This window comes from Porites lutea, chromosome 11 (genome assembly GCF_958299795.1).
Source record: "Porites lutea chromosome 11, jaPorLute2.1, whole genome shotgun sequence".
Lineage (NCBI taxonomy): Eukaryota > Metazoa > Cnidaria > Anthozoa > Scleractinia > Poritidae > Porites > Porites lutea.
Window position 1 is genome coordinate 242,947 of NC_133211.1, and position 16,040 is coordinate 258,986.

At 36.8% G+C, this 16,040-nt stretch overlaps 1 protein-coding gene across 1 annotated transcript; it reads right to left on the reverse strand.

Moving 5' to 3' along the window:
- Positions 1-150: 150 nt before the first annotated feature.
- On the reverse strand, positions 151-15,941 carry LOC140952883 (transport and Golgi organization 2 homolog). Its single transcript, XM_073402334.1, has 5 exons — positions 15,611-15,941; positions 14,880-15,040; positions 8,570-9,029; positions 7,421-7,543; positions 151-1,820 (listed from the first exon to the last, which is right to left on the reverse strand). Exons 2-5 carry the CDS (start codon positions 15,019-15,021, stop codon positions 1,472-1,474), a joined length of 1,074 nt encoding a protein of 357 aa, XP_073258435.1. The 5' UTR covers positions 15,022-15,040; positions 15,611-15,941; the 3' UTR covers positions 151-1,471.
- Between the last annotated feature and the right edge of the window lie 99 nt (positions 15,942-16,040).

Genomic DNA, 16,040 nt, shown 5'->3' on the forward strand with positions numbered 1-16,040 from the left:
GAGGTTTTAAAAAAGAGTCCATGTACGGATTTTTTGTCAACCAGGACAACGAAAGTGGCCGTTAGCACTGGTTTGACTGTAGTAAAAAACTGTTAACTTGATTTATCATAATTATATAAAAAAGTGAACACAAAGATTTCAAGATTCAAATAAATTTCAAAGGAAAGGATTTGTGTTTATTTTGTTGGCCTCATTTACTCCTTCCCCTGGCTAGAAGGGTTAATATCGCTACAGTCAGAAAAAAACAAAAATTGTTGATGAGTTGAATTTTGGATATATAGCCATGGAAAATCTTAGTTCTTAGCCAAGTCAATTTTTTGCCGCAGAATGATCTAGGGTTCATAAAGATTATAGTAATCCATAAAAACAGTCATTAAAATTCAAGGACTTTTCGAGGACTTTTAAGGACACATTTCCCACTTTTCAAGGACTCTTTTCAGTACCAAAAAAATCTTACGAGGCTATGTCTTTTTTAGTTCTTCCACAACGCGAGGAATTTTATCTTGAAGGTCTTTCTGTGATTGCTCCTTTTCCTTTGCATTTCCCTTTAATAAAATAAGTTAACATTGAAATTCCGGCACCAAGTGCAACTTTCAGGGACTTTCAAGACTTAAAATTTTTATTTAAAAATTCGAGGACATTCAAGGTGCATGCGAACCCTTTATTAGTGAGCTTAGCTCCCACAGGTCTCCTGTATCTTAGGGTTAGCATATCTGGACTTCTTGTAACGAATAACAGTCGCTTGATGCCTAACAACAAACCAAAGCGGTCTAAGCATGAGACAACACCCACTTACCCCTGCCTACAAAGAGGAAACTCAGATTTATATTAAATACCTCATATTTGGTATTCATCAGTGAGGCTAACATTGAACAATAACAGGTATTTAAAACTAAAAAATCTAGGAAGAAATAAAAAACGTCTGTTCACTGTGTAGTAAAATCAAGTTTTTAAATAGCTTTATCTTGTTCAATAATGAAGATTTGTATAGCTTGGTGTGCTCTTTCTGACAATGTGCCGTGTCTTTATAGGTTGATAATCCTGACACATAAAACATTGACTCTTAGCCATCCTCCCTTTTTTAGCTTGGTTTGAAAATAGGCAGTGATTAAAATGTTAACTGTAGTCAGACAAAATTTTTCTGGACAAAGTAAACACCAAAGACATTTTGCACTTTCTCCAAGGGATGCTTTAATGGAGCCATCTCTATAAACTCACACAGAGAATTGTCTTATCTTTAGATGCTAAGATCCATAACAATAAAAAGAGAAAACATCAACCGTAATCATTGTGGCAATAAAACAGTTCCCAAAATATTGCTAATTTAAATACTGTTTATATATTTTTGCACCACAGTCCTTTCTTTTAAAACTTTATCTTAATAACCATCATATCAGTTATAACATCTTTTTAAATATAAAGGCAAACTTTACTTCAATAATATATTTTCAACAACCACTATAAATTATATTCATTCTTTTTTCTCCTGCATAGTAACTTTATCTGCTGGCTCCATCGCTGATCTGCTGCATCCATTTGTTAATGGCCTCTTCTTTGCAGCTTTTCTAAAATGCTCTTGATCATCTCTTGCAGCTGCTTTGGAATTAGTAATGTTTTCTACCAATTTCTTTGGAATGTTTTCCTTAGCTGTTGTATCCAGTAAAAGCCCTGTTCCTGTACAGTCATTATTTTCCTGGATATCAAATTCATGGGTTGCCAGTCTCCACTCAGCCTTATCTGGATCAGTAGCACCATCTTCCATAGAACGTTCCACATATGTGACATGACCAACAGCATCTACCAACACCACAGTGTTTGTCCTAAAATGACACCCAAGAATTATGCTTTAACCGATAAATGTATGTGCAGAGGCAACATGTTGGCCGTGCAGTTACTATAAAACAGTTGGGTCTAGAGTACAGGTCAGTCACATTCCACAGGTCAATGGTACAGGTCACTGCTTCATTGATAAATTACCAAACCACGCAGATTCCCCTCAATCTAATAGAGCTAGGAGACACTTTTAATGCTATTCATTTATCTTTATCATGGTGACCTGTACTCAAACTTGTGGAAAAGTGACCTGTATTTTAGACCCATGCACCGCTATAGAACACAGGGCACCCAGTTCAAGTCACACCCTGACGTCTAATGGCTGGATTTGTTCTGAGTAGTCCTGAATTCAAAACCTTGGCAACCAACTGACTTGCTTCCTTCCAACAGTTCCATTTGAATGATTAATTTTGTTTCATTTATTTATCCCTGGAAAGCCCACTGTGATGGTCAAAAATAGGGTTCTCAAATCCCACCAAATTCCCACCTTCACTGAATTTGTTAGGGTTAATAATACTAATAAAAGAGGGCAACAGACCTACAAGACTTTTACCTAAGGCCAACATGCTGCTTGTTACAATACGTTTTTTCCTCTGCTGGGTAGATTATGCTCTGGAAGGTTCTACATTTTGACTGAGAAAATGTGATTTTAGCCAGTTTTACCACAGGCAGCCCAGACGTAGTATGTGTCAAATGAATATGTTAATATTCACATGGACAAAATAGGATGAGTCGTCGAAACTCCCATGAACTGAAATAGTCCAAAAGTCAAAATATAACAAAACGAAGCTAGGATACCCTTAACTGAACGTATCCTTGTCTTTCCTGGCCGGTTAAAGTGGCATTTTGTTGAGTTTTGCAATTGTAGGTACTATCCACTAAAGAAGAATATTTTTAAAGGCTGGCTACAAAACAAACGGACCATCTCCACGCGCCTTCACGCGAAGAGCTATAAATTCGAGAATAATCGACGAATCCGCTCCAAATTGCCATCAGCTAATCTGCAGGTAACTTTTGCTCCTGCTTCTTGCTCATTGGCTCCACAAAACCCATCGCAACTGCACAATAATCGCTTGCTCATCAACAAACACTGTTGACCTTTACGCTTCGATATGACCACAAACTACCAGGTTTAATACGCGACGTGAATATTCAAGCTTAGCGACCTCGTCCGCGCAACAGTGCAACACTTGCTATGGGAGGGATGGTACTATTGCTTCTAGGTCAATCAATCGGGAAAATAGTATTGAAGCCCTCGTAATAGCCTTCCTCCCTATCCCCATCCCCTACCCCTTTCGACGCCTACTACGCAGGCTACCCTTGTAATTTTCAAAAAGATCCAAATTACCCTAGGATCTCCAAACAGATACAAATTTTATAGTGGAGCTAAAAAAAAATAAGCGGCAGTGGAAAATGTGAACAAGAACATGTTCACACAGAACATGTACCACACAGTTTTCTGGACGTTTCACGTTGCAGTCATGCAAATCAACGGCAAGGAAATGAACAAGAAAGTGTGCTGCAATTAGACCTATTGTTGTTTTTCACAGTCCTGGTCAAGGGCATCCAACAACTGTTTTCTGTAAAATATCTGTTTGGAGAAGCAAATTTTGCCTAGAATTTTCTTTCACTTGGCTAAAGATTTTTAGATTCATGTACAATTTTCGAAGCTCATCTAATCTTGCTAATAAATTCCCTATGATTTTCTGAAGTTTAATTTTCCACATTTCACTCCCCAGGTTAGGCTATTTTTTGTAGTGAGTAAAAAGGAATCCTAAAATTTTTGGATTCAAAAATGTGATGAAAGAAGGAATCTGAAAAATTATCTCCTTGGTAATACGTTAAATTGCATCAAAAATTTTCGGCAAAATAATACTGATTTCCTCGTAATTTCTAAAAGACACAAGTTCCCCTAGAATGGCCGAAAACTGAGATACAAATTTGACAGGGACACTTAGAATGCATTTATATAGAGCTAAAAGTACTTTATGAATAGCTAAAAGTGTTTTCAATGTATTTGAGGAAACATTCGTTGGGTGTCCCTGTCTCGTTGCCTTCTCGGCTTAACATTAGACGATTTTATGTTTAGTATGAGCAAACTACAAATTGCCTGCGTGCAGACATCTCCTATTTCCTTGGAAATAGTAGACGTCTGCACACAGGCAAACTATAAATATTATAAAGAGCTTCACTTTTAGCCCTCCTGACTAAATTTATGTATCAGCGCCACTTAGAATGCATTTGAAAGTACTCTGGACAGCCTTAAATGTGTTTTCAATGCATTTAGGAGGAAATCGTCGTTGGGTGCCTCCAAGTTGTGAAAATAATAATAATAATAATAATAATAATAATAATAATAATAATAATAAAAGATCGCGCACATAAATTTTATTTTACCATATCTTCAGCTGTATCTTCTATTCAGCTGCATAGCCGAGGCCAGATTTTGCCTTTTTCCTGGGCAGAAAATCCTTGTCCTCCCTCACCAGTTTGGACAACAAATTGTAGAGTCAAGAACCTATGCAAGTGGCTGGACGAACAATGTGACAGCAGCTGTGACAGCGAACGTTAGAAGAATTCAAACTTGAAAACCAAGGCCACCCCGCTGAAAACTTACGGACGGTCGCACGATCGCCTTTTGTTTTCTGGCCAAAACTAACACAGGGGACTATCGCTCAGTGTCGATTGACCTGGAAGCAATGGTACCATCCCTCCCATAGCAAGTGCTGCATTGTCGTGCGGACGCGGTCGCTAAGCTTAAATATTCACGTGGCGTATTAGACCTGATAGTTTGCAGTCATATCGAAGCGTAAAGGCCAACAGTGTTTGTTGATGAGCGAGCGATTGTTGTGCAGTTGCAAAGGGTTTTGTGAAGCCAGCAAGCAAGAAGCAGGAGCGCACATTACCGACAGATTAGCCGATGGCAATTTGGAGCTGATTCGTCGATTATTCTCGAATTTATAGCGCTTTGCGTGAAGGCACGTGGAGATGGTCCGTTCGTTTTGTAGCCAGCTTTTAATTCTTCTTTAGTGGATAGTACCTACAATTGCAAAACTCAACAAAATGCCACTTTAACCAGCCAGGAAAGACAAGGATACGTTCAGTTAAAGGTATCTTAGCTTTGTTTTGTGATATTTTGACTTTTGGACTATTTTAGTTCATGGGAGTTTAGACAACTCATCCTATTTCGTCCATGTGAACATTAACATATTCATTTGACACATACTACGTCTGGGCTGCCTGTGGTTTTACACTGAGAGGTCATGGCACACATAGATTTTCTGTTACTTTTGTTTTTGGTCGGCAGGATTTGCCCTCTGGTGCAAAAGCATTTTCTTTCACCTCTTTTGAAGCGTAAAGCTTTTTATTGTGGCTGAATAAGGGTTTCGATTTTCACCAAAGTTCCTTCTGGATCTGAATAACTAAGCAATTTTCTTTAGTCTGTGAATGTGATGTTTTAAGCCACAACATTTCCGCAAATTTTTTGTATCACACTGGGCCCAGCTCATTAGTTTTCTTTGTGGGATGTTACATAATCACAGATAGTGATTCACAGATTCAAAATTATAAGAATAAATTGCAGCTTAAACTGAAGCTACATCAACTATGGAAAATTGCATCGTGACTCAGTAAACTCCAACTTGTTTTTCTAAAAAAAATGTGAGATGTACTTTTGACTGGAGCACGTAGTTCTTCCCTTTAATAGCTTTTGAATAAGCTGAACAGTCTTTGGACTGATGTGAAGTATATATGAAATAATTCATTTTTGAACTGCGGTTGTAGATGAAAGTGAAGAATGATCATCGCAGTAAATTTTCCAATTTAAGCAATTGGAAAGAAGAAGCCTGAAAAAAAAATCAGGGCTTCAATGGGATTCGAACCTGTGACCTCTTTCCAATTGCTTAAATTGGAAAATTTACTGCGATGATCATTCTTCACTTTCATCTACAACCGCAGTTCAAAAATGAATTATTTCATATATACTTCACATCATTTCACTCCTCATGGGAGATATATGAACTCAATAAATTGACCTCGCTCCCAATGTGTGGCTTCATAGCTCAGTTGGTAGAGCAACACACTGGTAACGCGGAGGTCACAGGTTCGAATCCTGTTGAAGCCCTGACTTTTTTTTCAGGCTTCTTCTTTCCAATTGCTTAAATTGGAAAATTTACTGCGATGATCATTCTTCACTTTCAGTCTTTGGACTGTTCTGTTATTCGCCACTTTGTGATCAGGCATTGGACCATGGTTTTGGTTCTCCACGTGAACCTCATCAGTTGCTTTGTCAGCTTTGTGCTTAGTTGCTTTACCAAGAGCAACTTTTAATTGTTCTTAGTCAAGGCGAGAACATAACAACCGTTCTTTCCACTGGCTTTTGACTGCATTTCAATCCTCTTCTGTATGAAGCTAGAAGTGTGTTTTTTTGGAACCCATTTCGTGAAAATTTTAGCAGTTTCTTTTCTGGAAATGTTTGACAATTCTTGTAAATAAGTGCACACAGAGTTTCCATACACTCCCTTACATCTAATTGAATCCTGATCCTGCACAAACATTTTTGCAAGTTTCATTGTTAAATACTCATTTTATGCAATGGGGTCTGGGGGAGCTTTGATGTTGAAGTTTCTCAACATGGCTACAAGCAACTGTAGCATTTTTTCTGTTTTGCTTGTTGTTTTGTTCACATATCAGTTCCAAAAAAAATTGTTAGCTTCATTATTTTGAGTCCTGCTTTTTTGAAAAACAAACAGTGATACTGAGTCAAGATAATGGAAATGTACAGGTGTAGCATTTAATGACATTTCCCCCCTTTGGGACTGAGAAGATTAGTATCTATACACTGTGTATATGGTCTGCAAGCTAGCGCATTCCATCTGCAGCCACAAAATTCTCAGTCAAAATATCTAAACACAACTTTCCCTGACAAGGTGGTTTTCAAAGGAGAAAGATTCAAAGAAAAACTCACTACAAGCCCACCAACAGTCCTTTCAATATACATACTTTACCATGAGTCACCCTCCAGGAAGTAAAAAGAGGCTTAATTAAAGGTGAAGCAAAAAGATTGCTTAGAAGAAAGTTCTTGGAAAACACCAAAGACCTTTTTGCAGTTTTAGGTTTCAGTCAAATCTTTAAAATAGGGCCAGCAAGACAACAAAAAATTCCCATATCCTGCTATACACTTTTCCCTTATAATTCTTGCAACCCAGACCGATAAAAATGGGAAATCCCACTCCCGATCATTAAAATTCCAACTTCCTGCTTCAGCTTACATCTGTATTATCACCACCAAAAAATGACCAAATCCTGCATCCAGCCAAACCTATTAATGTGGACCCTCTTAATTAATGGGGAGAGAATAATACAGAATATATTTTAATTTATTTTTTAATCTACCATAATTAAAAGGTCTCTCTTTCCCCATCCTCCATAAATTGCTTTAACCTCATGAACTTAATCAATAGTGTTAATAATGTCCTATTTAGTACTTTACTGTTATTGAACCAGTTAAATAAACATCACCAAAAGTCCACAAGCTTTACAATATATTCAAAACAATGTAATTTTAGACTACTGTGTACAAATGTACCTTGTTCCATATTTGATTTCCTTGCAGTTGACAAAGATTGCTCGGCAAGCATTGACCATATTCATGTTACATCCTTCATCTTGAGGACCAATGAAACTGGTGTCATCACCACAAGTGAAAGATCTAAAAATGTATGGAATAAAAATCTGTCAGCATTGCTTTTAACTGCCAGCTACCACAACATACATATCACTTTGCCATATGCTGTAGATAGCACATACATATATGACACTGAGAGGGCTTTTTAGACACTATATCTTGATGCAATTTCATACCCTTCACTATAAAAAGTCATTTTGTAAATAAATAAGAAATCTCATTGATATGTGTGGCATAAACCAATGGGGTTCAAAATTATCACCAATGTGCCTGGAAATAACATTGAGAGCTGGTGACCAGAAATTCAAGGCTAGTTGCCAGCAGGTGTCCGAATAAGTTTTGAACAGCCATTTGAGAATAGGAGTATTTTAAACTAGCTAGACTTTTGCTTTACCCTGCCAACATCACACAACAGTTATTTGTTTCATTGTTTTAAAATATGTTGTCTTTGGAAGGGTCCAATGGATGTTCTTGTGGCCACCATATTGTTAACAGCAATCATCTCTGGCTAAAATAAATTGAAATAACCTTTGGTCCATTTCATACACATTTGCTTACTTTATGGCATGAACATTTTTTAACACCATTCTCCCGGTGAAAATTTCCATCTAGATGTTTCAATTCTTAGATTTAGCATGGTTTTCAGAGGCGAAGGATATTCATCTTGCCAAGATTAGAAAAGACAAATCACATGGCGGCTTGCATCCTCACATGATTGGCATGACTACTCCATCAAAATCAACAGAAAGTGACTTGTGTTGTGTCGCTCTTGTGGAAGAAAAGAAAGTTGTGAAATAAAGAACGGTCAAATAGAGGAGCAGTTGGTTTTATTCACCTTAATGGCCAAATTCAAAACAAATACAATTTCTCTTCAGAAAGCACATAATCTTGAAATGAACCTAATATGAAGATTTAAAGATCATCCTCTCGTTGATAGCAATATCGTTAACCTCCTAATGCAAGGCTTTGAGCTGTGAAGCTTTGAGCTGTGAATCATAGCTTTGTTCACAGCATTGCACCAAATATCACATTAATCTGAATTAAACTAACCTGTCCCGCACAGTCAGAAGACCAATCAGCTTATCAATAAGTTCCTGTTTAGTGTAAACTTGGCCTAATATATCAGCAAATCTTTTTCGTCCATAAACCATCTTTGGCCAGGAACAGTTAAGTACTTTATTTGACAAGACATGAATTCCAGGACTCAACATCTTAACAGCTTTCTCCTCAACATTACAATACCATCCAACTTTGGAGTCTCCACCTTTGGACAACATTCCGGCCAAAAGATTAAAACCATTGTACCTGTCAGCATTGCTACTAACATTCTCCAGGTATTTTCTTACATTGCCATCACCCTCTAAAAAATCTGGTACAAGATGTCCTCTTCCAGTTGCATTAGGATCAGTGAACTTTGGTGCTTGTCTATAGTTTGTGATGGCTGCAAATTTTCCATCTTTGGTCATCCCAAGCCAGGTACCACCTTCTCTGCCCGCTTCCAGATCCATACCTGTTCAAAGTGAGGTAGAAATAATTAAACCTTCAGACTTGGTTTTAACTACCCTATAACTCCACAAGAAAACAGCTGGAATTTTGCAATGCCACCAAAAATGTCCCCAAAAAATGATGTCTCACGAACAGCAGAAATTTCAAGCTGATGATGCCACTAAATTTATCTAGAACTGTTTACATCTGACTGGTACCCAGTCATGCCGCAAGGGACATCCGCTTCACCTTATATTCCAGTTTGGAATTTCTGGAGAATGTAAATAAGTCCCATGAACTTGATTGCATGACGTATGCTGACAACTTACAACGCTATGTCATTGTAAAGCCAGATAAAATAGCAGACACACGGGCTCAGCTAAACTTAAACATGGTATTTCTGATATTCGGGCATTTTTTGTAGCTAACAAACTTTGCTGTAAATCTGAAACTGAGATTGTCTATTTTCATTCTAGGTTAATAAGTGTGCCTCCACTAGCTGGTATTAACAAAAGTCAGCATGTGGAATCTACAAGTTACGAAGCATGAAATCTCGGAGTAGTTTTTGACGATCATCTTGCTATATATGTCTAGCAATGTTGCTCCACCTCTCTTGCTCTAAGAAACATCAGCAGAGTTAGGAAATATCTTGACCAGGCTAGTTCACGCCTTAATTACATCAAAGCTAGACTCTCTATTGCAATAGTTTATTGTATGGATTGCTACTTGAGGAGATTAGCAAATTACAGCGCCAACAGAACTCGGCAAGATCAGTTATGAAATGTAACCCCGAGACCACATAACTCCATCACCACAAAAACTGCAAAAGCTCCCTGTTGAAGACAGAATAATGGCTTAAATTAAAATCATCAATGGCTGTGCTCCGGAATATCTGAGTGACTCAGTTGCTAGAAACTTATGTCCCACACAATCCTTGCATTCTGCAACACAAGGCTTTCTAGTTGTCCCCAAATCCTTCACTTCCACCTATGAGGACTGAGCTCTTTTCAGTTGCTGCTCCTAAACTTTGGAACAACCGGACAGTTCCTTAGATTCTTATAAAAGGAAACTCCAGACCCATCTCTTTCAGGATGCATTCTTACAGCATTTCTTTATATCATTTATTACCATTTTTAGCATTATAGTATATCTTTTTTTTTATTTATTTATTTATTGTAATCTAAGGCCATGATAGATTTTTCTTTCTGTAAATGCACTGAGGCAATGCAACATGAAATCCAAAAAATGTAATTTATTATTATCATTGTTGTTTCCTTAGATGACGTATGGTGAAGAAAACTAGTGGTGTTGTCCCAAAATATCAGTAGTTATCTCACGCTCTTTCAAACTTTAACTACTCTAAGTGGCCCTATGTACAAAACAAGGATAACTTTGACAGGGACCTTGTGAAGCAGATTCAAGGGATCTTCTAAACCAACCTACGATGTAAATGTTTAGGATTTTGTCAAAGAGGAAAAAATCTTACATGTAAAAAACAAAACTTAAACAGAAAATTTAGAAAGGAAAATTCCAAAGCTCGGAGCAAAATGATGAATAACGAAACAAATAACACTTGTACCTCATCTGTGTTGAGACAGCTATTTAATATAATACTCTCCAGGTGATTCATAACTTTTCTGTTACACAACCAGGGTTTTCAATAAGCACTGACGGTTGGCTACTTTGCTCAGAGAAGTGAGCATGTTCACATACGTTGCTTTATTTTCTTTTTCATAATCGGCGAGCACACTAGAGGGAACGCCAAGTGCAACAACGAGCAAGAAAGAAAAAATGAAAAACATCTGTAATATTTTAAAAGTCCCTCCCCCATGTCAACGCCTTATCATTATCACTTCCGCGTTCAAAATACCCATTAAATTGGACTAATGATATTGGAGATATAGATTGCTTGTGCAAAAACAATAACACCCGGAGTTGCAGATTTGTTAGTACTTTCGTTGAAGCATGTCTACTTCAACTCTGAAAAAGCCGGCTAAGACAGGTCCAAAGCCAAAACAAATTGGCCTCTCAGATTACTGTAGGATATGTGGGCTCTGTTTATATGTCGATAATTCTAGGTAATCATCCTGTTACTGTAAAGGTACAGACTGAGTTTCACTGCTGCGAACAACAAGTAAATTAAACTTTTCCCAAAACCCGTGGTAAGAACCGCCATTATGCTTTTACTCCAGTAAACCCAAAACAGCCTAAAGCTGCTCTTCTTTGAGTAACTGTGCCAAACACTTGTGAAGCCAATTTCAATCTTCTAAATTCCAATCACAAAGATACAAAGGACATGGTCAGCACAAGTTTGTAGTATGACTGCATCCCAAGTTCACAAGTCAGCGGTGCTTTCAATCAAAGTTATGTTTTATTTAGGCAAATGACTATAGTAAGTGTCGCAGTGATCATGTCCAGGCATTGACTAACACTTCTAGTGAGTCGTTGACATAATGATGACAGGATAATCTCAGTTCAACCAATGGCAATTTGCTTTTCTTGGGAAAAGCAAGTTTCAGTAGTTGTATTCAAAGATGTCTACAGACTGTCTAATTTCTTCTTCCCCCACCCCTGCCCTCATGCGCTAGCGGTCATTTAATTCCCCGCTGTTTTTATTTTTATCACACACACTCGGCGGCCTTTAAAGAGAAAATAGAGGGTCTGTGAACAGGCTACAGAGAAGTCGGCTTCTTTTTTTTAGAAGAACTGAAAAGCAACTAGTTTAAATAATGTCATAAACAATACAAATATCATAAAAACTAAATGAACTGGTTTTACACTATGCTTTAGTCATGTGAATGCTATATTTCAGTCAATTTTTCACAAGTTTATCTTATAGGTTTACGCAGAATTTGTTTACATGCAAAGTAAATCATTTAGTTTTCATCATTTGTTCATAGGGTCTAGGAATTGTTCAAAGGAGGATTATGCAGTCCTCCCATGATGCATTGCACCAAAATATATTATCGAATTGGTTTGTGACATCATCACTTTGAAGATGGATGTATTGAGTAAACAACTCCATCAAGCTCCCATCTGCAGGGAAGATACAGACATGATTTATTTGCACTCTTGAGATTTGAATACCAAGTTGGACTTTACAGTACTTTCTCTGCAATTTTTACCCCTGAATGTGGTCTTCGGCCATTTCATTTTTGTCAGTTCTTTGGTGGAGAGGTGTTAGTAAGCTTAAGCTTAAGCTTTATATGTTTAATACCGACAAACAGGCGAATTTAGGATAAACTCGACAGCGTGAGATTTCTATTCATTGTACAGGTTATGGAGAAAGTTCAGAAGAAAGCTCAGTTTTCTTTTTGTGGGCAAAGGAAAGCTTTTATTATGAAATTGTTCTTCAAGGAATTCAACCTTGTTTTCTTGGCCATTCATAACATTGGCTTAAAACATGATCATGAGAGAAAAACATCCAAGTTCACTTTTATGCTACTGACATTACACGCATCACTTCTCCGAGAGATTTCGGTGAGTTTTTGGGCACTTTTCGATACACAGCTACTGAATTTTATTTGAAATATGTTTTACTGATTATTCTAGTTACATACAGAGATAATTTTTTAAGCCTAATTTTTATGGATATTTTTCACTCTACATTTTGTTGCGTGGGTGGGTCTGTGCCGAAAAAGTGACAACTTTGCGAAGTCGCACCGTCATTTGCCAATGGGTAAAAACAGCCATGTCCAATTTCGATTTGTCGATTTTTGAGTTGAGGTACAACGACGTACATTGTCATTCCTTGAAATTATATATATCCCTTCCCATCTTCCAAAATTATTTTGGTTTCACAGAATCTTGAATATTGTAGTAGGAAAGTAACACATTTCTTGAAGCACCCGACCAGGATAGTGAAGATAATACCTTCATTATTAAAATTCAGCTCTCTTTGTCGTGAAAATAAGGCAATTAATTACACATTAATAGCTTGAAAAATTTGCTCAGTATATCAATTCAGTGCCATTAAAAAAAATGAAACAAAACAAACTCACTTCAAGCCATCAAACAAGCACTTATGAAAGGTTGAAAAATCATCTCCAACACTCATGATGCATCCAAAATAGCCACGTTACACGCAAAAGACCGCAAATTATTGCCTCATGGAATCATGAGAAGACTGCATAATTTTCCTTTGCATTGTTCGTGTAGCTCATAAATCGAAACTGGAATGAAAGCTACATGTTTTTCAATAAACAACACCAGAACCAGAATGCTAGAAATCGAATTTTAGGGCTTTGAATTTCAAAAGATTCTGAGGAAACATGCCTGCAAACCCCCCTAGAAAAAGGGGACTAATGGCCTCTTGTTGATACAAGCAGACACTCTTTTCCAACCAGCTGGCTACTGAACTTTTTAATGAAACCTCTGCACAGCCTGCACAACACTGATGAAGTCCAAGTGATTCAGACTAAAATATTCATTTTGTTATCAAATTGCCATTTAATTGCTCTGAATTTGGAATTTTTATTTCTAAATGTCTTCGCCAGAGGAGGTGAAAATACCTCCTTGCAAACATTGAACAGGAAATTTTACATGAACATCTTTTTCCACAAACTACATCTACCTGCTGCCTGTACTTACAACAAGATAAAAAAAATAGGATGCCTGGCCTTTGTGCAACAAAGGTTTCCAACAGGAATGAAGCCTAATAAAAGCTCAGCATGACAAAAACACAAGATTAAAGAAAGAGAAATGAAGAAAGGTGGAAAAAGGAACAATTAAAAAAGGATGACTTTAGAGAAGCCTGCAGTGACACTGCTTCATGTGAATACTATCTTCAAATTTTGCTTTTGTATTTGTCTGTACCAGGAATAAAGTACCAGCCCAAACAAGCATCGAGGTGGTTACAGTTGATAGTTAAGAAACTGCTTGAGTAATATAGCTTCAAATGGTCTATTTTGTAACAAATATCCGCTGAGGCAAATGCGTGAACAAAATGGAATAGCAACCACTTTAATTTCTAATGGTATTTAATCTATTAACTTTGCATTTTAAGGCCAATTAACATGTGAAATTGTAGAAAATTTGACCCAAATATCTACAGCCTTTCTCTTTTCTTCTCTCCTTTTATCTTGCCATGGTGCATACAACTTCAAAAAACAAATTTCAAGGGCTTTTCAAGGATTTTTCAGGACAAATAACAGTTTCCATTTCCTTTCATCTGGCCATGGTTCTCACAACTTCAAAAAACAAATTTCCAGCACTTTTCAAAGATTTTTCAAGGACAAATTACAGTTTTCAAGGACTACAACATTTATATAGTTAATCAGCATTCTTTAACCCTCTTGTACATCACCCTATTACCTAAAACACATCATGGAGTCATTTATCATTTTTACTTCTTCGGCCATTGGTGATCACATTTTTATGCGTACTACTTTCCGCAACAAGACTTTGCAAAATGACTGGGTACGACTTGAAATAATATTGCATCTGAGGTAGTACAGAAAGAGCATTTGAAGTAAAGAAACAGAAATAAAATATTGTTCATGCACGAAAATGTTTAAAATTATTACATTACCTGTGACTATTACATGTTTTTACATGTTCGTGGAGGATGAGCCAAATTTTCCCTGGCAAAATAATCTAAGTTAACAGAAAAAGGTGTCTGGCAAAGACAAGGTTGTGAATTTCAAGGACTTTTCAATGCCTAATAAAGAAATTGAGGACTTTTCAAGGACTTAAACCGAATTCAAGGACTTTTCAAGACGACTAGTAAAATTCAATACTTTTTCCCAGACAGTACGAACCATGTCTTGACGAACGATTCCTTAGCTCCTTATGTGCTCTAATTTCGAGAGTTACAAATGCAAATGATTCAGTCATTACAAAAGCAAAAACAGAAAATGAGAAAAAAGGGTCCAACCTGCAATAACACTGGGATTTTTGCTCCAAAACTTTGCAAAGGCAGTTGGTCTTGAATAAAATTCATCTCTGTTTGAAGCTATGATTAGACGATACCCATCAGGAGTTGGATTATCACAGAAATACAGAAAAATAATGCACATTTCTGCTCCTCTGCTGCACCTAAAAAATGGTAATGTAAAAAGTTAAAGGCCACATTATATTGGAGATATTTCTAACAATGGTTACTATATGTGGCTCTCAACTTTTAATTTCCTTTGCTATACAAAATTAAAACAATGTTATATTAATCTGCCAAAATAACAACAAAAATGAAAAACGTTTTTTGAAAAGAACTTTGCAAAATAAATAAACTTATGCTAGATGAATAAAAATTTGAGAAAAAAAATTTGAACGAGAAATTGCCGTTTTAAATTTTTGCTGCCATTTTAATCACTTAGTACAGGAAAGACTTCATTTTAGATGTCACAATTTTTAAAAAAAATAATAGTCACAATATTGATCCTGGCCAATGCAATCTAGAGTACGTAATCCTACCAAGTACAGTATTAAAAGGCCTCAGATAGCTATGAAAGACAGCCTATCAATGCAATATATCACTCAATCAAAATAAAAACACTTACATCAAAATCAGATGATTTATCTGATGATAATGATGATATTAATCAAAACTTAAGCTTAATTAAAACTAATAATGTTCAGACACGCAAGAATTGAAGAGAGTCAACGTACCTCAACTAACTTGCTACTCTACTTGCAACAAATTGTCTAGTTTTTGTGTTGAATTTCGCTGACTCACAAGTTGTAGTATTTACTCTTGACGTCAATCGTTCTGGTCTAGTACATGTCGCTCGTTTTTGTTTTGCTCTTGATCAGTATCTTGCAAAATATCACACTTGCAGCTGGCTTGATTTGCTCAAGCAAACAGCTGGGCATAACATAATAATTGTGACTGTTATGAAGAGACTAGTAAAGTGATCGATACACAGTGTGTTTAAATGCCTCTTTTGGGTAAGATTACGAGCAGAATCAGTACAAGCCATGAGTTTAACCTTCCCTCATATTTATAGTTCTCCAAAAAGCGATGAAGAAATACATCAAGGAGCGCAAACGATTCTGCGCTTGGTACATCATGTAAGCCTAACGTTCTGGTCTCTTCCCC

Coding starts and splice junctions, on each gene's coding strand:
- LOC140952883 (XM_073402334.1), bottom strand. CDS start 15,021: ATGTGCATTATTTTTCTGTATTTCTGTGATAATCCAACTCCTGATGGG. Junction 7,544..8,569: donor CTTCTGACTGTGCGGGACAG/GTTAGTTTAATT, acceptor ATACATTTTTAG/ATCTTTCACTTGTGGTGATG. Junction 1,821..7,420: donor GAAATCAAATATGGAACAAG/GTACATTTGTAC, acceptor GTGTCATTTTAG/GACAAACACTGTGGTGTTGG.